The 23,555-nt window shown below is 43.1% G+C and overlaps 1 protein-coding gene across 3 annotated transcripts; it reads left to right on the forward strand.

The window, feature by feature from the left end:
• Window positions 1-2,878: 2,878 nt before the first annotated feature.
• On the forward strand, window positions 2,879-23,151 carry kntc1 (kinetochore associated 1). 3 transcript variants are annotated; one of them, XM_029762971.1, is made up of 62 exons: window positions 2,879-3,061; window positions 3,428-3,568; window positions 4,489-4,609; window positions 4,708-4,823; window positions 4,951-5,029; window positions 5,129-5,206; window positions 5,307-5,341; window positions 5,441-5,551; window positions 5,777-5,870; window positions 6,029-6,081; window positions 6,202-6,314; window positions 6,441-6,495; window positions 6,658-6,756; window positions 7,068-7,111; window positions 7,255-7,317; window positions 7,415-7,490; window positions 7,588-7,713; window positions 8,071-8,237; window positions 9,760-9,871; window positions 10,005-10,148; window positions 10,268-10,324; window positions 10,465-10,536; window positions 10,737-10,856; window positions 10,983-11,126; window positions 11,290-11,385; window positions 11,520-11,623; window positions 11,740-11,842; window positions 11,923-12,057; window positions 12,168-12,287; window positions 12,504-12,576; window positions 12,747-12,814; window positions 12,931-13,232; window positions 13,447-13,619; window positions 13,821-13,921; window positions 14,066-14,207; window positions 14,348-14,404; window positions 14,494-14,657; window positions 15,155-15,259; window positions 15,413-15,541; window positions 15,653-15,769; window positions 15,959-16,068; window positions 16,223-16,439; window positions 16,559-16,648; window positions 16,784-16,949; window positions 17,087-17,145; window positions 17,329-17,545; window positions 17,647-17,720; window positions 17,943-18,153; window positions 18,356-18,468; window positions 18,605-18,660; window positions 18,746-18,824; window positions 19,685-19,809; window positions 19,904-20,039; window positions 20,161-20,256; window positions 20,408-20,464; window positions 20,599-20,653; window positions 20,744-20,807; window positions 21,000-21,129; window positions 21,391-21,480; window positions 21,661-21,815; window positions 21,963-22,062; window positions 22,310-23,151. In XM_029762971.1, the coding sequence occupies exons 2-62, from the start codon at window positions 3,443-3,445 to the stop codon at window positions 22,337-22,339; spliced, it is 6,624 nt and encodes a 2,207-aa protein (XP_029618831.1). In that variant the 5' UTR covers window positions 2,879-3,061; window positions 3,428-3,442; the 3' UTR covers window positions 22,340-23,151. The 3 variants fall into 3 exon arrangements, with proteins under 3 accessions (XP_029618831.1, XP_029618829.1, XP_029618830.1); XM_029762969.1 differs by lacking the exon at window positions 2,879-3,061 and adding an exon at window positions 3,098-3,347; XM_029762970.1 differs by lacking the exon at window positions 2,879-3,061 and adding an exon at window positions 3,108-3,184.
• The last annotated feature ends 404 nt before the right edge of the window (window positions 23,152-23,555 follow it).

Here is a 23,555-nt window from a genome sequence, read left to right on the forward strand (position 1 = left end):
GACAAAATGAAAACAGGTTTTTAAAAATTGTACCAAATGCATAAAAAAAAAAAACAGAAATACCTTATTTACTTAAGTATTAAGACCCTTTGCTATTGTAACAGTTTAGCTTCCGTCCCACTCTTCGCCCCTACCTGGGCTTGAACCAGGGACCCTCTGCACACATCAACAACTGCCTCCCACGAAGTATCGTTACCCATCGCTCCACAAAAGCCGCGGCAGTTGCAGAGCAAGGGGAACAACTACTTTAAGGTCTCAGAGCGAGTGACGTCACCGGTTGAAACGCTATTAGCGTGCACCCGCAAACCATTTCACACCGGTTACACTATGACACTTGAAATTGAGCACAGGTGCATCCTGTTTCCATTGATCATCCTTGAGATGTTTCTACAACTTGATTGGAGTCCACTTGTGGTAAATTCAATTGATTGGACATGATTTGGAAAGGCACACACCTGTCTATATAAGGTCCCACAGTTGACAGTGGATGTCAGAGCAAAAACCAAGCCATGAGGTCAAAGGAATTGTCCGTAGAGCTCCGAGATAGGATTGTGTCGAGTCACAGATCTGGGGAAGGGTACCAAAAAATGTCTGCAGCATTGAAGGTCCCCAATAACACAGTGGCCTCCATCATTCCTTAATGGAAGAAGTTTGGAACCACCAAGACTCTTCCTAGAGCTGGTCACCTGGCCAAACTGAGCAATAGGTTGAGAAGGGCCTTGGTCAGGGAGGGGACTAAGAACCCAACGGTCACTCAGAGTTGCTCTGTGGAGATGGGATAAACTTCCAGAAGGACAACCATCTCTGCAGCACTCCACCAATCAGGCCTTTACGGTAGACTGGCCAGACGGAAGCGACTCCTCAGTAAAAGGCACACGACAGCCCGCTTGGAGTTTGCCAAAAGGCACCTAAAGGACTCTCATACCGTGAGAAAACAGATTCTCTGGTCTGATGAAACCAAGATTGAACTCTTTGGCCTGAATTCCAAGGGTCACGTCTGGAGGAAACCTGGCACCATCTCAACGGTGAAGCAGCATTATGGTGGTGGCAGCATTATGCTGTGGGGATGTTTTTCAGCGGCAGGGACTGGGACACTAATCAGGATCGAGGGAAAGATGAACGGAGCAAAGTACAGAAAGATCTGCTCCAGAGTGCTCAGGACCTCATACTGTGGCGAAGGTTCACCTTCCAACAGGACAACAACCCTAAGCACACAAGCCAAGACAACGCAGGAGTGGTTTTGGGGCAAGTCTCTGAATATCCTTGAGTGGCCCAGCCCGATCCAACATCTCTAGAGAGACAAGTCTCTGAAAATAGCTGTTCAGTGACGCATCCCATTCATCCTGACAAAGGTTGAGAGGATCTGCAGAGAAAAATGGGGGAAACTCTCCAAATACAGGTGTGCCAAGTTTGTAGTGTCATACCCAAGAAGACTCAAGGCTGTAACCGCTGTCAAAGATGCTTCAACAAAGTATAGAGTAAAGGGTCGGAATACTTATGTAAATGTGATATTTCTGTTTTTTTGTAATACATTCAAGGGGTCTGAATACTTTCTGAATGCACTTTACATTTATACTGACTCTATACACCTGCACACCCACTCACATGCAAGCTGCTGCTACACTGTTTATCTTATATCCTGTTGCTCAGTCCCCTTATCCCTATACATATCTACCTCCATCACTCCAGTATCCTTGCACATGTAAATATGGTATTGGAACCGACTTTTTAAATATTTTCTGTATATAGTAGACTTACTTACTTTATTGTGTATTTAATATTTCCTATTTTTATGTATCGTGTTTTATTCTAATAATACATTGTTATTATTCCGTTGTTGGGTTTTGAGTTTGCAAGAAAGGCATTTCACTCTACTTGTGCATGTGACATTAAAACGTAACTTTTGTTGTGCTTGTTGTCGTATACAGTAGATAGAGGACTCATCGCTATAGACATAGTAGGTATTCGAACGTCACGACCCTGCAGGCCTGTGGGGAAACAAAACAACCTGTGTTAACCCCATTGGCTCACAGGAAAAACGTGACCTTTTTAAAAAATGTTCTTGTCTGCTTGTTTTAGTCAATTGTAAAACTACATTTAAGAAATGTCTAAAGATTACTTTTCAACATTGCCTGCTCTCTATCGTTCGCACAACTTAGAAAAACGACATTTTAGGGCTTCCCTCGTGCCCTTTTTCATGACAACGCTAGCAGCCACTGAGTGAGTCCTAGGTATCCACCGACCAGAACATTAAGGGTGTTCATAAATTGCCTCCAGTGTCAGAGATCGCTCTGTGTCTTTCCTGAATTCATAGCGCACACTGTCACTGGACGCTCTGGCCGAGGAGTAGGGTTTATCCGAGTTTTCTGACCTCAAAGGAACTCAAGCTAACTGGCTAAAATTGTCTAGCTTGCCGGAGCGCAGAATAACTGATGACTTTACGAACTCGCAACACCTGTTGAATATGACCGGCGTAAGTAAAGTCGGGGAATTTTTTAAAATAAAATTGTTGCCAGATGCACAATTACAGTCACCAATGCTCTATATAACATGAAAACAGCCTAACCAGCTCTACTAGGGAAAGTCAATTGGTCAGAGTGAGGTGTGTCTGGTCGTAACTAGCCAACTTTAGCCAGTTAGCTTGACTGTGATTGTGAGGTCGGAACGCTCGGATCAACCATACTTCTCTGCCAGTGTGAGTTTGGAACACCCCGAATTTACGAACGCACAGAGCGCACTCCGGCACCCCAGTGTGAATTTAGGAATGCACCCCTAATAGACAGTATTTGCTTACAAGTGAGAAACCGGATGACCAATCACTGTTTGCTCACGCCTACTAAAGATAGTTGGAAATGAAAAAGATAGCTATTTGAATCAGCTTCCTCTTGGCTTGAGAACGACTTCCATTACATGAACTCAATCTGGGGAGCGCAAATAAATATACAAAGAACACTATATCAGTTCACTATTATTTTATAATAACCTTTTATCATTTTGATTGAATGCTTCAAATGAACTTTATCAGTTTGAGTTCAAGTATGCTCCTGTAACTACACAGGAAGTAAGTAGAGTTGTGCTTCTCTCTTTAGGGTCTTTGTTTTAAACCGCCAAATTCTGAACCCGCATAGTGGGGTGGTGTTGTGCTCAGTTTACCAGTAAACCTTTGTCAGGGTACCTGTAACCAGTGAGTTTGTTACCTCGATATAGTCCAAATGATTTTATAACCTGTATGTAGTACTTTTTGTATATACATTTTTTTTTACCTAGCTAATGTTAGCTACGGTACTCAGTAGTTAACTGACGTGACAGCAAAGAGTGGTGACAGCTCTGCAGTACTAGCATACCAGGTATATGCTAAGTAACTAACTAACTAGCTAGCTTCCTAGTTATAACTGACCTGTTAGTGTCCCGATTTTCCTCTATGTAGGTGGACGGAAAAACAATGTGGAACGACGTTGAGCTTCTAACTAATGAGGATACCAACACAGGTCGCCTTTGCAATGTTCGAGAGGAGAACAGTGGTTTGTACCAAGTGGATACTTTGGTCAAAATTGCCTCTCCTGAAAAGGTAAGACCAAAAGTAGACGATTAAACTCAGCTCCACGATTTACGTTGGAGTTGAGCGGCAACTACTTTAGAGTAGCGGGCTGGAGCTCAGACGTCACATAGAAACTACCGTGCGCGATATTTTGTAAGGTCCTGAAATCAATAGTTTTTGATAAAAACGTAATTTTATATGCTGTCAGAGGTCCAGTCCACCTCCACCCACAGTAGTCGTCGCTCAACTCCATCGTATGTAGGGAGTTGAGTTTAATCGTCTAGACAAAAAGTTAACGACTCTCAAACCACATGATTGATTACCTATACAGTTATGAACACCTTCTAACTAGGTACCTTCTACATGAAAACAGTATACAGTGCCGAAAATCTCCCCCCTTCTAATTTCGTTAATTTTGGGGCTAGAGTCAAATACTTTCTGTGGCACACAATACACATTTCAGAACTATGGCTCAATTATGATCCTTACACTTCCAAAAATACCAGTCGAATAAGACATGGTAGAGATGACGAATTCTGGCAAAGAGATTTATTTATAGACTAATACAAAAAATTAGTAGCAGATTTGGGTACTGGCGACATCTTGCCGGAGGTGGCTCGAGGCGCCCCCGGGTGCGGGCGGGCGCTGAAGGGGGGGATTCGCCCAGGGCGCCATACAAGCTAGAACTGCCACATACACTTGAAACAAATAGCCAAACCGAAAACTTAAGACAAAAATGCTTTCTGATACTAAGATCAGTGAAATGTAGGCTAAACTGACAACTGAGTGAAGAGCAGAAATCTCAACTAGCGTTGAAGTCGCAGCAATGAAGAACGCGAAGGGGGATTCTGTCAGGGGGGAGATTTTCGGCACAACACCGGTATTAATTCAATTCATGATCGGCTCTTGACTCTTCAGTGCAAGTTGTTCACATTATTGTTTTCCTGCAGGTGTTGTCAGATCCTCAGCTTTACTCATCCAGCAGTTCAAACTGCAGCATTGTTGTTGCTGATTCAACTGTTATCCTTTTTGACCTCAGCTATCAGACTATCTTGCTGCATCTTGACTTTGGTTAGTATCTCTTTTGTGTTCTGTGTGTAGATGTCTAATCGAATTATGTGTTGTATTATGGTGAATGATGATGATAATTAAAAGCATGTTTATTTCAGACTCTTATGTGGATACTGTGGATGATTGTCTGGATGGACAGTTTCTGGTGGTTTGCGAGAGAAACGGAAACCTCCATCTTATCTATGTGCCTCAAAAGAGCACTCTTCTCACCAGAGTAAGAGATGGGTCTGATCTCATATCCCCCATGATATTTCAGCGATTAAATGTGTCAGTGTCATAAGTGTGCCAAAAGTGCTTGCATGCTGAATCTGCAATCTTTTTTTTATTTTTAACTCTTCTAGGCTATGCTGAAGAATGTCCCCTCTGGAAATGAGAAAACATATCGACATCTTATCCTACAGGAGGAAAAGACATCTTTAGGTGAGTTGTTCATAGTTTGTCATTACTTTGGAATAAAATGATACAGTATTTCTAAATAGTGTTTTGAGGTGAAAGGTTAAACCTTATCTTTGTTGCCAGGGATGTACCACCTGTTCCTTCTTACTCAAGATGGATTTTTTCACATCACAAACCTTGCTCTAGAGAAGATTCAAATAGGTATTTAATTTTAATTAGGTTTTCAGATAGTTTTCTTTTACTTGAGACCTGTTATATTTAACTTTCAATTATTTTAAACCATATTTTCTCATCTCTGTAGCTATTGAGAAAATGGACATTGGGGCTTTGAAAGAGGTATTTGACTTTAACTATGTTGGAGATGGTAAAATAATGATTTAAAACGATATGAAGTCAGAATAATCAACCCCTAACCATCACATTGTTTCTCTCCAGCTCCAGTCTTTAATTAAGACAGACTTCTGTTCCACCAAGGAGATCCATGGAGGGGGATGTAACACAGCAGTGATGTGCAACCTTGGCAATGAAATCCACCTCATGATTGGGGTATGGTTGTGCGCAAGTAACTGCACTGCTTTGTTACAAAAGATTTGTATGTAAAATGCAAAGATAAATCCTTGAAAGCATAATGAGGGAACTGCTGCCGATAATAGGAAGTTATACTTTTATTCATCAAGTAGGCTATTCATACAGTATTTAATCAATTGTAACATTTTAACTGTATAGCTTCTCGCATAACTGATGTGGTTATGCATTTTTTTTTTTGCGTAGGCGGACGGGGAAGCTGTTCTAACCCACTGGAGATTGGATCATAGTCAGGGCACGATGTCTCTCTGTCAGTCCCTGGACTCCAGCCTAATACCAGGTTGCTTTAATAACATTTAACTGTCTGGCTTTGGTTAAAGCTACACTACTCTTCTCCCTGAATTGCTTATGTATGTTATCAATAGTTAGGCTATAGCATTATTTTGAATTGTTGTGTATTAATGTTGCAGTCAAATTTCGCCCTTATCTGTATTGTAGGGGTGAGAAAGATTCTGGTGGTGGACAATCTCATGTATGTTCTTAGCGCAGAGGTGAGTCCAGCTGTATGAATCTCCATCAATCAGTTTATAATTGTATTCTTTAGCTGTTTTGGTCATTAGAAAATGTTAAAGTTGGACATTAATCTTTCTCTACCTTTCAATTGGTCTTAGAACATTTTGAGTCTTTGGGACCTGCATTTCCTGGTGATGGTGTGCTGCTGGCCTGACCTCTCCATCCATGACTTCCTACTTATCACAGAGTGTGACTCTGCTTCAATAGCCACGTATGTGTTCACTTCAATGCTATACTATTGTTAGACCTATACTATTTCTATTAACATAATGTCATGTTTCATTTTTAAATGCTTGTGCTGTGATGATTTTGAAAACAAAACCTCTCCTCTTCATAGGCAAGAAAGTGCCAGCACAAAAATCATTACATTGACCATGCAAGACAAAAGCCAGGTAGCTCCAGTCTGTCTCTGTGGTTTCTAGACAGCTACTTGTTGTACATACATTAATGCTCCTCTAGTTGAAATAGTTGTAAGAATCATCTGAGGTCCTCTCTGACTGTGTGTGTTTGTTTGTTTGTTTGTTGACGGCAACGCCCTGTTTTGTTATCCTTAGATGAGGAGCCTGCAGGTGCGCTCTCTTCCCTCCATGACTGTCCTCTATTCTCTGGAGGTCTCCTCTACAGCCTGCCTGGTCCAGACAAGAATAAGCACGGTAAACCATAAAAAATTATAATCCACTCTGATTGCATTAGATATCAGGTTCAGAAAGTACACCAAATTCAAAATTTGCCTGATTGTAGAGCATTGGAATGGAATTTCAGTGTACTTCCTGAATTTAAATGGAATTGACTTTCCCAACCCTGTCAGATATCACACCGTATTACAATACCCACGTAGCGAAGGATAATGGAACAATAAGTCATTGTTATTTTATTTTAGATTATGAAAGGATGCTGAAGCTCTGACAGACTATTATCCAACCTCAGACATATTCTACATTGTTTTTATCCTTCTGAATTTCAGGACACTATATATTTACTAGAGGGGATTTACGAGAATTCACAAAAGTAGGTGTTTCTTTGGTTATTTAAGGACACTAGAGTTTCCCTGAGTAAATACTCAGGTGGTGGAGTTTCACAAATAACGTTGAATAATAGTGAATTGACATGTGTAAATGCAAATGTTTTTTTTATTTTTTCCTGACAACTAGCTCTGAGGAGCATATATCCTCTGTCGTCATGAGATGCTTCACAGAGGCTTTGCCTGAGAACAGGTACAGTAGTGTCATTACACACACTGCATATTTCCACGTTCTTGCACTAGTTACGTACAAGATGTCAATATCAGTAAACGCACTTTATTGTTCCCAGACTCAGCAGACTTCTCTACAAACACAAATTTGAGGAGGCAGAAAAGTTTGCCATAGCATTTGAGCTTGATGTTGAGGTTGGTGTAATTTTTCTGGGGTTGAACATTTATTCTAACTAAAATGAATAATAAATGTACCTGACTGACCAGCCACCCTGCCTTCCTGCCCACCCAGCTTGTCTATAAGGTGAAGCTGGATTTTGTGCTGGAGCAGCTGGCGTCAGCCTCTGTGGGTGGCTATGGGCAGGACGTATGGTCTGACCTGGTGGAGGAGGCCAAGACCAACCTGATGAAGATCATGGTGAGTGTTATGGGGGGGATATAACAAAGCAAGCAATCAGTCAGCCAGCTAACTTTCCTTAATATTCAGGAATATAAACATTGAATCTATAAACAAATAGACTTGAAAATGGGGATGGTATAATTCTCAAACTCTGACTGGTGTGGAGAGAATGGTATACATTTGAACCACAAGCTGGCAAACCTACAGTAGATAGGGCCACAGTGTAATGATGTGCTCTTTAACAGTGTGCAGGCATTCTTGTTCTATACCAGTGCCCTTAAACAAGCCATCTACATTTTCAAATGTAAAAATTCCCTGAAAGGTTGAGATCAAATAAGTACACTGTGCTCATTGACAAGTGTGTTTGTGTGTCAGGATGAGCAGTATGTGGTGGAGTACTGCCTCAAGGCTCCGTGGCCGACCTTTGACACTGCAGAGAAGATGCTGAACCATGCCGCCACCCGCTGCCCTTCCTCACAGATCCAGGAGGCTCTGGCCAGACTCGCCACCTTCTGCTGTCTCCACAGCCTGGACAAGTTCAAGTATGTTCAATTTGACTAATTCTATGCCTTGCTTGCTAAAGGGTATTGAGTATGTAGAGTATATTTATTGTAACTGTGTAAATTAGTGCCATGCCTGTACTTACATTCGGAAAGTATTCAGACACCTTGACTTTTTCAACATTTTGTTACATTACAGCCTTATTCTAAAACTATGAGGAAAAAACAATTTAACCCAATCTGCACACAATACCCCACAATGACAAAGTGAAAACAAGCTTTTATACGTTTTGCAATTGTGTTAAAAATAAACTGATACCTTATTTACATAAGTATTCAGAACCTTTGCTATGAGACTTGAAATTGAGCTCTGATGCATCCTGTTTCCATTGATCCTCCTTGAGATGTTTCTACAACTAGATTGGAGTCCACCTGTGGTAAATTCAATTGATTGGACATGATTTGGAAATGCACACACCTGTCTATATAAGGTCCCACAGTTGACCGTGCATGTCAGAGCAAAAACCAAGCCATGAGGTTGAAGGAATTGTCTTTAGAGCTCTGAGACAGGATTGTGTCGAGCCACATATCTGGGGAAGGGTACCAAAACATTTCTGCAGCATTGAAGATCCCCAAGAACACAGTGGCCTCCATCATTCTTAAATGGAAGAGGTTTGGAACCAACAAGACTCTTCCTAGAGCTGGTCGCCCGGCCAAACGGCGCAATCGGTTGAGAATGGCCTTGGTCAGGGAGGTGACCAAGAACCCGATGGTCACTCTGACAGAGCTCCGGAGTTCCTCTGTGGAGATGGGAGAACCTTCCAGAAGGACAACCATCTTTGCAGCACTCCACCAATCAGGTCTTTATGGTAGAGTGGCTAGATGGAAATTGCTCCTCAGTAAAAGGCACATGACAGCCTGCTTGGAGTTTGCTTAAAGCACTCAGACCATGAGAAACAAGATTCTCTGGTCTGATGAAGAGGAGTCTAGTCAGGATCGAGGGAAAGATGAACGAAGCAAAGTACAGAGAGATCCTTGATGAAAACCTGTTCCAGAGTGCTCAGGACCTCCGACTGGGGCAAAGGTTAATCTTCCAACAGTAATGTCCTCGAGTGGCCCAGCCAGAGCCCGGACTTGAACCCGATCGAACATCTCTGGAGAGACCTGAAAATATCTGTGCAGCGACGCTCCCCATCAAACCTGATGGAGCTTTAGAGGCTCTACAGAGAAGAATAGGAGAAACTCCCCAAATGCAGGTGTGCCAAGCTTGTAGCATCATACCCAAGAAGACTCGAGGCTGTAATCGCTGCCAAAGGTGCATCAACAAAGTACTGAGGAAAGGGTCTGAGTACTTAGTTATGTTAATGTGATGTTTTGCTACATTTTCTGAACCCGTTTTTGCTTTGTCATTATGGGGTGTTGTGTGTAGATTAAGTAAAAAAAAAAAGCTATTTATTCCATTTTAGGATAAGGCTGTAACGTAAAATATGTTGGAAAAAGTCAAGGGGTCTGAATACTTTCCGAATACACTGTTTAATTGCTTCTCCTGGTTGTTTCCCTCCAGTGGGATCTCCTGGATTGAGTTTCTGAACATCACAGACTACGTTGGGGACATGCTGTCCCACTTGAGAGAGGGAGACCTGAAGGGGGCCCAGCACCTTTGGCTTAGACACGAGGTAACAGAAATTCACACAATCAACTGTTGCACTATAAGACATCTAATGGAGTTTCATATTTTTCTCTTGTAATATGTGGCTTTTACTGGAGGTTAATTGATCTTTGTCTGCTGTTTCTGTGATTGTCCTGTAGGGAGAGATTGCAGTGCAGTTTGATGAGAGAGGTCTTGATGCTCTGCTCAGCTCCATTCCAGAAGACCTTCCATCCCAGGACCTCTGTCTCTGGCTTAGGAGTGTCATTGTTCCCTTTGTAAGGAGAGTGGTACCTAGAGGACAGGTACAGTGGGCACTCACCATATTCTGTCAGGGCAGAAAACAGATCATGATGACAAATATGTTTTGAACAGTTTGTATTTCCAGTTTCTTTGTTGACAAGGCTTTTGAATGTGTTCCTAGAAAATCCTTGCGAGGTGGTTGGAACAGAGGGCCAGGATTCTGGAGTTAACAGAAAAGGTAAAGCCAACACTTTTTCATTGCTAGACTTGAGGACTAATTCTGAGTGCTCTAGTCAATGACTTGACTGATGTAGGTGATCACACACTTTAAATATTTCCATATTTCTTCTGCCCCTTTACCTTATTCCATTCTTATAGGGAGCCTGGCCCCAGAATGGACTGAACTTGGCAGAACTTGGGTTGCCCTCATTATGGATGTGGATACCTTCTGTAAGCTGAATTTTCTCCCCAGCTTCATTTTACCAGCTCTTTCCTTTGGTTACTTTCACTGTCATCCCCCTCACTTCCAATTCCCCTCTGCGCTCTCAATTCATGCTCACTTTCAAACACTGGATGTCAAGATTTATATGCTTAGTCATTGATTAGCAGGAAGTAACCTATCCTCCTGTAATTGTGATTGGTGGTCTCAGGAGGATGACTATGGTTCAGAGGAAGTGGAGCACCTGAAGTCCCTGGTCTCTAACCTCCGCCAGCTGCTGGGCCTCTACAACAAGTACAATTGCAGGCTCTCCCTGTCAGTCTTTGAGAAGGTCTGTGTGAAAGCCATCTGGGGATTGTCTGGTTTGGATTCTCATCTTGTCATTTTAAATGTTGTTGGAATTCTGTATGTTATTGTACATGGTATCTCTTTTTATCTGCCCTGTGGGTATGTTTAGGCAAGTGTCCGCAGCGTAGCATTCCTCATGCTGGATAAGGTGCCTGCCCCAGAGCTGATCCCTGCCACGGTGGAGGGCAGTGTCAGGCCCTACAGCCTGGAGCACCAGCTGCCCCTGGATGAGCTGCTGCTTCAGTACATCAAGGTATCTACCAGGAGACACACTTTACTATGCATTCTACTGGGCTGCAAATGAACTTAGCTGTTCATATTTTAAATGGTTGTCACTCTGGATTGTTGATTGTCAGACATAATCTGATTTGAATCATTGCGTGTGATTTTTGGCTTATTTTTCTCTATCCCACTAGGATCTGCTGGAGCGCTGCAGCTCCCAGACCACTACGTTGTTCACAGAGTGGGAGGCCAAAGCTGTGGCTGTGCTAGGCTGCATCACGGACACTGACGTGAGTTTATACACTATAACTAACCTCTTCCTGCCCTTTAAAGGCTTGGCCACCAAATGGGATTGTAGATTTATGTACAAGTTTTGATTGACATACTGCGCACATAGTATTCAACTGTGCTGTGCCGTGTACAGCTGGTGGTAGACGCTGTGCTGGAGATCATGCAGAAGGCCGTGGTGCCCTGGACTGAGTTAGTGGAGAGGCTGGTCCAGCAGCACCTGGAGATGGTGGGACCCAAGTAAGACTTACTGATCTGATCCTCCTCTGGTAACAGAGAGCCCTGACTCTGTCACTTGTCACAGTTGTAGGCTTGTGGACTGCTTGGGTTCTGATCTTCCATATCCCATCCCACAGGCAGGAGCTTCTGAAGGAAAGCTACCGTCTGATGGAGATGAGGAAGCTGCTCAGAGGCTACGGGATCCGCAACTTTAACCTCTCCAACAACACTCAAATCATGGTAGGACTTTCAGGGTGTGTACAGTATGTAGATGTGTATCTTTATGTAATTTCTGATCCATGTTGATTCTCCCCTTGTAGACACTGGTGAGGTACATCCTCAAGCAGGACCTCCCCACCTCCCTGGAGGACTCTCTGAAGCTGGCTGGGGCCTACAAACTCCCCACCTCCCAGATACACATCTTATACCTCATCCAGCTGATTAGCCAGAGCAAGGTACAGTATGTGAGCCCAGCCTATAGCTCCTACCATGGTGGCTGTTGCTTTCTGATGGGGAATCTCTTTTGTTCTGTGTGTAATGTCTTTGTGTTGCTTCGTAATTGCAGAGCGAGCCGTGTGTGACACTGCTGAAAAAGCTTGCCCCTGAGGAGGCAGAGTGTGTGATCGAGAGGCTGGCTAACTGGGCACGACTGGAGCTGCAGGACAAAGACCATGTGTCTGAGGAGGTGAGCCTCTTTCAGGAGCAGTAGGGTTGTATTTGCATTCAGCAGATTTAAGGCTATTCCAGTTCTATCATGGTATGTTTATATTTGCATTGACATCTGCTTTTAATAGGTTTGATATCATTTAAAAATAGTGTTTAGTAGTGAGGTTCTGTACATGCCTTTTCTCAATAGGAGTACATCTTCACTTGGGTTCTTATTGTGGCCAATTTCTAACAGCACAAGAAGCACCAGATGGTCATAGCACAAGTGATGGTGGAGGCACTGACGTTCTTACAGAGGATCCAGAAAGGTTGTGGCAGCTTTTAAACTATATCAATGTAGTACTTGAAAAGACTGATTGCTAAACCTCCCAATGTTGAAGTAATCTCTTGAAAAAAAAGAACATTCGGTGTCTGAGGTCTTGATAAACTGTGAATGTACCAGAGTTTTACGCATTAATGTTAATTCTCTCCCATTTAGGGGATGCCTTTAAAAGTGTGGATTGCGAGAACAATCTGATGATGTTTAAGGCGATTGCTCACCTACAGGTAAGGTTCAATCATGGAATGATTTTGCAATATGTGAGATGAAGGCCTCACCTGACTCACTGTTTCTGGTCTTTGACCTCCTGTGCTGAAAGGATCCTAATCTACTACATTTACAGGAGGACTTTGATATCTTCCTCACCCCTAACAACTATGAGGACCCCAAGGTGCGAAAGCAGTTCCAGGAGTATCACATCACAGCCTATGAGAACACCCGTGCTCGAGGTCCCTCCAAGAGCAAGGTCACAGCCACCCCCATGGTGGCCAACGACCCTGATGGCAAGACCAAGAACATCTCCACTGAGGCTGGCCTCCGCCGCTTGGCACGGCAGCTCCAGCGCACGGAGCAGGAGCTGTGGGCTGACTTGGCCCTGCGTGCCCTGGGGGTTGGCAAGGTCGACAAGGCCCTCAAGATCCTCAGGTCAGGGGGAAGGGGAACCAAGTTTGGGGGGGTAGTAAAGGAAAGCAATGCCCATGTTCCTCACTTTTTTTATGAAGGCTTGTCATAATCTGAATATCTCATCCACAACTTTGAAGTGTTTGAGGGTAGTGTGGGCCTTAGCACTAAATGAACTCTGGGTATCTCCCTAACTTTGTCTCTCACTCCTTTGAAACCCATGACCATGTCCCCATAGTGAGCTGTATAAGCACCATGGTACCACCAGCACAGGGAAGGTGCTTTTCAGTGCTGCCCAGAAGCTGTGCCAGATGCTGGAGGCAGACGTGCCCATGATCCTCCCTGAAGGCGTGGACCTCCCAGCAGTCATCCACAAGCTGGTCTGCCAGGCCGTCACTGTCTGCCACTCAGGTACTGTACAGCACTAACACCCTGAGCCTGGAGGCTAACCCAAGGCTTTATGGGAACTCACACATTTCATTTTAGGAGCTTATCCTCCAATGGTTTAAGTGTAGGTAGTTCCCATAAAGTGACACTGTATGACTTTAGCACCCTGGTAAGTGATACTTCTGACTTGAGTATGTGCTCCCTATTGTTTCTCTTTTCTCTCAGACCTGCTCCTGGACTGTGTGGAGCTTTGTAAGAGCACACGGGCTGCCATGGATGTCTACCACCAGTGTCAGCTGTCAGACAACTATGGCTTCATAGCAAAGGTGAGTGCCAGTACTACACTTCACTTTGCCCCATCAGACTACCAGAGTCTTCAAGGACAACCCAATAGATTATAATATTAGACATTCACTTAGTCTTTGTTCATGTTAGGTCATCAGGCTTTAATGTCACTGCCATGTGTTCAGGATTTGTCCCTGGCGGCTGAAAGGGACCCATACTCCCAGTGGAGCTTCCAGGATGTCTTTAAAGAGGACTGCATCATCCTGGACCCCGTGTCTGTCCTGCCAGTCCAGTATGAGATCACCAACTGTCTGCTGCCCTTCTCAGGTACCTAAAAGCCTGCAGCCTAGGTGTCTGGTATCTTTTTAACATTGTATCACGTGTGATGTTATACTACGTTATAATGCCCAAGCATTAAGTTATTTATTTGAATTGCATTTAACTCATATTGTTAATTCATATTGCAGATAGAAAGCTTTACCCACTGGACTGCTCCTGTCTTTCTCACTGCTCTTTCCAACAAGGTAGCTACTGCAGTTTCCTCCAATTAATAGATGGATATAAATGCAGTTTTTATGCAGCCTTACCCTCATTGGTCCTTGTCCACGTGCAGATGCCAACTTCCTGAACCCGCTACTGGTGCCCCTGGCCTCCATGCATCAGATGCTGCAGGAGTGTAGTCAATTGGAGCTGGCCTTCAGACTGCTGGTCAACTCCTTTGGCAGCTGTCTGCAGCACGTCACCTCCAACATCATGAACGTCAAGCTCGGCATTCAGGTATGATGACTACAGTACCAATGTCAAGATTATGTTTTTCAGGTGTTTTATTGTATAGCAGAGGTGCATACAAATGTACATTTGTTGAGTGAGCAATTTTTTGTTGTTGCATAAATGACAAACATACAACAAAATTACACCTGAAGTATAACAGTAGGATATCAGTGCAAGAGTCTTACCACATTTGAACAAAATAGGGGGGGAAAACAGTATAAAAGGTAAAGGGAAAAAACCCAGTGTGGTGCCCCTGTGTGTTTTGTACAGATAGTTTCATGTGTTAGTGAAGTAGACTTAGGAAAGTGACATCAGTCAGGGGTGTAGTGTCTCACCTGGAACCATGAGCAAGCAGTCCCTTAATCAGTCTTTGCATTTCTGTTGATGTTGCTACATATCTCTGTCTAGATTTACACTTGTCTCACTGTAGCTGTGTCTGTTCTCTGGACCACTACTCTATATTGTGAAGGGAAGTATTTACATTTGACGTGTTCCCTTTTCAGCTCTATGGCCCGCAGGCCCTGCAAAAATATAAGGAATGCTTGAGTGATTTGAGAACAACTACTCTGTCCTCTATCAATGCTGTTGCAGTTGCCCTCCTGCACAAGGTGATGTGAGACTATTGTCCTGGATTTCAGGGGAGGATGTCTGACATTCTTCACTTCAATAAAATGACATTGTATTCTGGCCATGCTGTATGTGTAATTTACAATAGACCTAACATGATTACTATAACAACTGGCGTTTTTACTCTGCAAAAGGTGTTTAACTGGAGAGTGGTGGATTGTGACCTGGCTATTGGACTCTGCACTCTCCTGTCCAAAACCGAGGTGTTTAAGATACTGTGGAAGGTGATCGACAACACTTGGCAAAACTATGATAAGATCTTGGTAAGATCACTATACTTATATACTGTCATTATCTGTTCCATCTTGAATTGTTTGTCATTGTCACATACAACATGAATCAAAACAAAGTCGGTATATCTCCATGATTTTCAGGCTGTGGCTATGGTGGGGGCCCATCTCTGTAACTTGTACAGCGAGCAGGAGGAGCGGAAGAAGTTTCTCTCCGTCATCACCGACGCAGAGTGGGGAATCGAACTGGGCAAATTAGGGGTGTGTTGATCTTCAATGTTTTTTTCCCCTATCTAACATTTGCAGTCTTTCAGATATTGCTGATTTTCTGAAGAAATCACGATGTTAAACTTTGCGTTAATACCTGCTAATTAGGTGCATTCTTAACGTAATCTACCCTCCCTGCCTTGCGAAAGACTCGGTTTAAAAGCCATGTCTCTCTCTCCCCAGATATCCATCCAGTCTGTGTTTCGTCAGTGTCCAGAGATGAAGAATAACCTCATCCCTACCCTGGTGAAGAACAAGAACACCACCCCTGAGATTATACTCCAGTACTGCAGGTGAGCTGTTTTATAGAAAGTCAACATGCTACTTCAATCTTTAGTTTTTGGGTCTGATACTACTGCATGATTTGTAGTTGCCTATTGCTGTCTTGTGATGTTACGCTGTAATTAATGAGTGTTTGTATGTCCTGTGTGTTCCTCCTACCTGCAGCACCTTTGGTCTGAATAGAGACGAAGTGATAAACCAGTACATCACCACCCTGCTGCTGCTGCAGGAGGAGGAGGGTGCGGCAGGAGATCCTGGGGCGGGCCAGGGGGAGGAGCAGCCGCTAGGGCATGCTGACGCCCTGGAGAGAGCTCTGCAGATCATCCCTATGCTGCACAGCACCAGAAACCTCACCATCAGCCTCAGTGCTGCCATACTCAAGGTCTGAGCATACGCAACTCTCAGCCTACGTTTAGGGGTTGGTGGTAGGACGTAATGATGTGTAGAGGAAATGCAGTGTTTAACTAACTCTTGTGTTCTTGTGTTTCCTTTCCTCCTTAGCTAAGCCCATATAACTATGAGAGGATTGAGGGGGTGCTCAGGATCATACAGACAGCTGATGAGCAGATCACCAGCATCTCAATCAGTCAGGTGTGTTGTCTTGATTTCTACTGTGTCTTTGTGCTACATACCTCTGCTAAATAAGTGTAATCCTCAATGTCAGATTTTCTTTGGCATTGTGATCAAGTCTCATCCACACGCAATACATTTCCCTCTCATCTCCAGGCAATAGGTCTGCTCCAGCACCTGAAGTCCTACAAGCGCATCTCTCCCCCTACAGACCTGGAGAGCAGCCACCTTCTGGAGAACTGCCTGGAACCCTCAGCCCTGGCCAACATCAGACTGCCCTTCCACCTGCTCATGCAGACCACCAGCTACTGGAAGATCATCTGTGAGTACCATACTCAGTTTAAGCTTACAATGTTCATGTGGTCATAAGACTTCATAAATACATGATTGAGTGGACCCTTAAGAATTTGCATACTCTAGCTCCTATAAGGATTTGGGGGATTCTCTTTCTGTGTTTAGCTCCAGAGCTCAGTGAGGAGACCTTTCCTACTCTGCTTCTGATAAGCAAGCTGATGAAGGTACAGTACTCTGCTCCACTGGTGGCTGTGGTTATTCTGTACATTACTGTTTGTTTTTAGATATGAGTGGTAAGCCTACCAGAATTTGAACTAATATTAGTGGTGTATTATTATTAGTAGTTTCTATTGACTTTAATTTGGTCACCTGTGAATTTGAACCTACTTCTTCCTGCCTTCTGTCAGGTGAGTGTTGACAAGCTGTACATGTCAGCAGTGAACCATGTGTTTGAGAGGAGTATGAAGCCCTTACTCCTCGAGCAACATAAGAGGAGGCAAAAACACACCTCCAGCAAGGAGACCTTCAAGGTGGCTAAGACCATCATGGGGTACATCCACTGCATCCAGAACCCAGAGTGGGCCGCTGCCACAGCCCATAAAATCGCTCAGGAGCTGCCTCCAGGTCAGACCGTTAGCCAGTCACACTGCCATGCCACTGTTCATGGAGGAGACGGCCTCTGCATCAATGTTCATCCTATTCACTTTTTTTTGTCTCTGCTGTAGGCACTGAGAAGACTCAGTCATTAAAGTTCTGCCTAGCTCTTGGTGATGCATGGCTGAAAGACCCCAAACTTGAGGTTAGACAACATGTTTTGTGTTTACATTGTGTTGATGCTCTGTGGTCTTCAATGTTCATCCATGTTTAACTATTATAGATGTAGTTATATCTGTTATGTCTGCGTCAGCTGGTTGAATTCAGGATACCCAGTCTTGTTTTCCCTTTCATGTTTTTTTCTTATATCTAGTCCATTCTTGTAGGATAAAAATTGTCTCTCCCCTCCGTCTTGTCCCCTGAGCAGGAGGCAGCGCGGACCAGGGTGGAGACCTTCCTGTCCAAGCTGAAGCTGCAGTTCCAGCGCTCGGCCACAGAGAACGTCCTGATGTCCAGCCAGCTGAACAGCCCAGAGCATCTAAAGCTGACAGGGCAGCCCGCCCGCCTCATCGTCATCCTTTACGAACACAGCAGTGTAGAGCAACGGTTCAGGGGCTCCGCTGGCCAAACCCACCCTGGTGAGCCCTCCACCATGACCAGACCAACCACATGCAGGCCCACTCTTATTGCCATATGGCTCCATGTACCAGTTTGGAGGGCTAAGTGGAGCTACAGAATCACTCTATTGATGATATGTACTATAGTCCTTTTAGAGCAAAATGGATCCAGACTATTTTCAGATTAAACATTTTTAAAAAGTTTCTTTTTTTGTATGACTAGACATTCACGCTGTATGCAAAGAAATAGCAGCCATCAATAGTGTGGATTTTCTGAAGATCCGAAGCATGCTGCTGGAGAAATGGATCTGCAAAACTGGCCCAGCTGCAGCCAAGGTAAGTTAAACCTTACACTGTCTCTGATCTGCCACAGGTAGACTGGATGGGCTCATCACTAGGGGGGGAAATGGTCATTTTGCAAGACATTTTGGAGTATGTGATACATCCTAACGGAAGGCTCTTTATTTTGAAGGACATCAACAACCAGGATTGTGTCAATGACATTCAGGAGGATTCAGATCTTATGAGGTAGGTCCCTGCATTCATCACTTGACTATCATAGCCTTACATTTCACTATAGACCATTAACAAGAGATATGTCCCCCTCTCTCAGGGTGGTGTACCTACTGCAGATCTATTCCATGGATGTGGGAGTCGGTCTGTTGAGCCCTATCCTCTCAGCAGAAACATGGGTGAGTTGGTAGATGGGATGGGTCAGGATTGATCGTTAAGTTCCTATATTAATCATTGCATGTTCCACATTTAGTTTGGAATTGGTGGGCTGGTTGGAAACAGTTGGGGGCTTTACAGAATTGGCTAACACTTAACGCCATGTCATAACAGCGGACATAACTTGTCATAACTGTCATGACCCATATATTTGCACCTGTTGTGACATATATTGCGTTATTTTATGGCTGGTTATGACACTTACATAAGTGTCAACCCACATTTATTCAAATAAGTTTTTTTCCCTGCCAAGAATTTTCCTTTCATGGAAAGTTTGTTTCTTAAATCCTTTTGTTGTAATGAATTCTTTAGTCATGTTTTTTTTCATCATATTTTAAATCATTTGTAGAAAATACACTTTGACACTGTCAAGAAGCATTATGACCATCATAATCATATAAGCCAGATAGGCCTATCACGTACATGCCCTTATATCAGTCAAAAAGAGGGTGTCTTGTCCTGCTCCTGCATTCATCTCAGTCATCAGCAACAGAGCATTGGGGTAGATCCATGTCTGACATCAATGTGTGTGCAATTACAATGACAATTTAACAAAAAGATATATAGATCATAAACACACTGACACAGGCTATGATGTAATGGAATGTTTTGCCTTGTGTGGTTTTGTGGCTTTTGAGACTTGTAGTTGTCATTACCAACCATAAAATAACTCAATATGTTACAACAGGTCTATATACGTCATGACAGTGTTATGACCATATTATAACAGTTTATGACTGTTATGATGCTCGGTGTCACGTAAAGTGTTACCCAGAATTGTGTATGTCAAAGTGTTGAATTCCCATTGTTGATATTTTCCTAGCCCCTCAGCAGTTCCGGGCCACGTCTTACTTTCTGCCACCGGAGTCGGGCCCTGCTTTGTCTCATCCACATCGCTGACCCCACCACCCTGGAAACACAGCTACACATCCCCAAGACACAAGTCCAGTAAGCGCTCCTCGCTCTGATAAAGGACAGTAGCCATGACTGATTCAGTCTGTACCTGACTGCTGCTGTTCTGTTGCTGTTTTTCCTCCTGCAGGTATTACCTGAAGTGCTACATCTACCTGTCTCAGCTGGAGGACCTAAACATCCCTTACACAGTGGAGTCATTCCTCAACAGTCCCAAAGAAGGCATGGTCAAGGGACTGTGGAAGAATCACAGTCATGAGCCACAGGTAGGCCGACTCGATCAATGTACTGGATGCTTTAGATTTCAGTCGGTTTCATTCAATGTGATGCAACCAAGACGAGGTAGTCAGGTTTGTATTGAGCTGAAGTCGCCTCCTGTCTCTGCAGGCTGTGCGTCTGGTGGCAGACCTTAGCCTGGAGTACCAGGTGTTTGACCCTCAGCTGTGGAATGGGTTACTGCAGAAACTACTGGGCTTCAACATGGTGAGAAGAGGCCGTCTACACACAGTTTCAAGAACAATACTACTGCTAGAAATAATAGATTCTGCAGTCTGTCATGTCAATGAAGTTATATGGCATTAAGACAGGATATGTTGTGGTGGCACCAAATTTGGTGTTCCCATCTGCTCTTCAGATAAGCGACTTGCAAAGGGTATTGGAGGCACTGGGAGCTGTCCCCTCTCTCTGGCAGGTAATTACAACCAGGTTCAACGTGTCTCAAGGAGCCCATTATGTACATTTTAGGGAGAGAACATTCACAGTCACCACCTACTCTTTTGGCTTGGACAGTTCTTGATAAAGCTGTGTTTTATTTTTTTTATCTAGGTCTCCAGTTTTTCCAGGACCTGGAGAAGTATGATCCTGGCCCCATTCGTATCAGGTAAATTAATCTATTAGACCACAACTCAAAAACATGAGGGTGAGGTGGAGAAAGTCAGCAAAATCACTGGTTATGTTCTCTGTCACACAGCGTCTCTTCCTCTGAGCCCCCAACAGCAGGCAACCCTCTACAGGACCTTTGTTCTCCTCCTTAAGTACGTTCTGTTGCTTTATAGAATAGGTTGATGACAATTTCTAGAACTATCACATAGGGATCAAGAATGGTGTCATGGCATTACCATGGTAACATTACTACACAATAATTCCTCAAATCTTTGACAAAGTGCCGATTCATCCTTTATTCTCCATGTCCCACTCATCCCAGCATTTTCCCTGGTCTCTGGCAGGTGCCCGTTCCTGTTGAATCTGGACCTGATAGGCATCGCCAATCGCTTTGCCCAGTTCAGTCTGCCAGGCTTTGCCCTAGGTGCCCTCCTGCTCATCCCCTGTGCCAAGAGGAAGGGACAGCAGATTCAGGTGATGCAGCTGGGCCTGGGGGTTCCGTTAGGATAGTGGTGGTAGTGGCACACCACCAGCCCCCTAACATATCTCCCCTTTACCAAATTGTTCTCTGCATCTTTAGATGGAATTACATTCAATTGTTTTGGTTTAACAATAGCCACAAACTGTCCAAGAGTCTGAGTAAAACTATTACAGGTATTGGGAGTGTCTATGCATGAGTCTCTTCCCCTTGTTTGATGTGCTTACTGTGTAGTGTATATGATTGCTCCCTCCCAGGGCCTCCTGTCAGCATGTAACCCCATCACCATCCTGGAGCAATTGGATGAGCATATGAACACTGGGGAGTTGGCAGGGGTTCCCTCACAGGTGAGCTGCAATCACTTTCTCTTATTGCCTTCATTAGTCAACCACTCTTGGCTCTACTGTATTTGTGATTCCATCTGTTCTCCATAATCTTTTACACATTGGATTATTTTGTTTTGTTGTTTTGAGAAAAGTTGTATGGAATTCAGAATGTGTCATTAACTAATTTCTTCTCCACCCCAGATTAGGGACACAGTCTTGACGTTCATTTGCCAAAACGGGCAGTACCAGAAGCTGTGGAAGACCAAGCACTTTAATCTTCTCAAGCAACACATTGTGTCAAGTGGTGACTCCAACCAGGTGAAGAACCTGGTAGATTATTTGATCTCCCACAGCTGGTAAGTCCTCAAAGCAGTAATTTTACTAGCATCATTTTATTTTATGTATAATAGAACATCACACTCCAGGCAGGTATGAGCAGAGAAATGTTTGTTTCTAATATACGTAATTACTTTAATCCTTACCCTTTGACCTCTGGTGTTCAGTGAGGAGGATGCCAACTCCCTGGCCCATGAGTATCTGAAACACAGGGAGCGTAAAGGGAAGCTAATACCAGACATATCCCCTGCATCCAGTGCCCTGAAGGTAACTATAGTCGGAAATCCTATATAACATAAATTGTTACTAATGTGAAACGAAATAAATGTATGCCATTTAGCAGACACTTTTATCCAAAGCAACTGTGTCATGTGCGCATATTGTTTTTGTATGGGTGGCCCCAGTGGGAATCAAACCTAAGATCCTGGCATTGTAAGTGCCATGCTCTACCAACTGAGCCACACAGGACCACTAATATGTAATTTCACTTTTATTTTTGGGGTTTGTTTTGCAGGAGTTTCTCAGCATCGATAAAGATAAGTAAATGGTGTGGATATGAACAGGATGAAGAACACATGGGACATAAAATATATTCACAGTATGTTTATTTAAATGTGTCTGTCTTTGGGCTAGAAATGCAATGTTTGCACTTACTGTCTCCTTTCTCAATCTTTTCACATGTAATATTCACTGTCTATTTTAAAAATAACTACACACTAAACATTGTTTCAGGGTGAAATGCTTCATTTTCAAGACAAGGGAAATGTTATAGTGGAATAACTAATGACATTTTAATACAACATACAGTATTATCAAGCAATATAAAACGTTGTCTACAGTTATTTTAGTTAAAGCAGCAATTAACATTGACATTTTAGTCATTTAGCAGACGCTCATATCCAGAGACTTGCTTTTTACCTTCAATTTCCTGGCCTACACCATACCAGTCTCTGTCTTGCCTACATGTGTGAAAACATTGATTTTCTACATTCTGTAGTAAAAAATATAGGAAGTGATGGCCCAGTGCAGTCAATTAATTGTTCCTGTGTTTTGTATCACATTATACAACACTTAATGAAACTAACACAAAGTGTGAAACAATTTGATCAGCCATCACCAGGCTATAAATTAGTTATTAGATCAATAAAAGTGCAAAACCTCTGCCAATAACGGCTAGTTTTCTGTTTTTTCTCTCCCCACTCATGCCACTCATAACTCGTAGACAGTCCTAGCAAAATTCTTGCTTGTGATATTGCTTTCTTGCTAAGAAGTTATTTTTGTTACTTGACATGTCTGTTTTTGAACATTACAAACCATCTACTTGGTACTATCCAAATAAAGTGTTACCAAAAATAATATTTTCAGGCTCTGATTTATGTTATGATGTACCTGTCACATAGGAATTATACAGCATTGCGCTGTGAACCACAGTACGAAATGTATTTTACCATCTCAAATGGAAAACAAAACAAAATGTTCAGAAGTAAATGGTCCACGGGTATGATCATCATTTAAAGGAAATTCTATTACATTTACATAAGTAATTTAGCAGTCACTATCGACACGTTAATATCTGATATACAGTTTGAAGTCAGAAGTTTACATACACCTTAGCCAAATACATTTAAACTTCGTTTTTCACAATTCCTGACATCTAATCCTAGTAAAAATTCCGTTTTAGGTCAGTTAGGATCACCACTTTATTTTAAGAATTGTGAAATGTCAGAATAATAGTAGAGAGAATGATTTATTTCAGCTTT

This window comes from Salmo trutta, chromosome 9, assembly GCF_901001165.1.
Source record: "Salmo trutta chromosome 9, fSalTru1.1, whole genome shotgun sequence".
Taxonomy (NCBI): Eukaryota; Metazoa; Chordata; class Actinopteri; order Salmoniformes; family Salmonidae; genus Salmo; species Salmo trutta.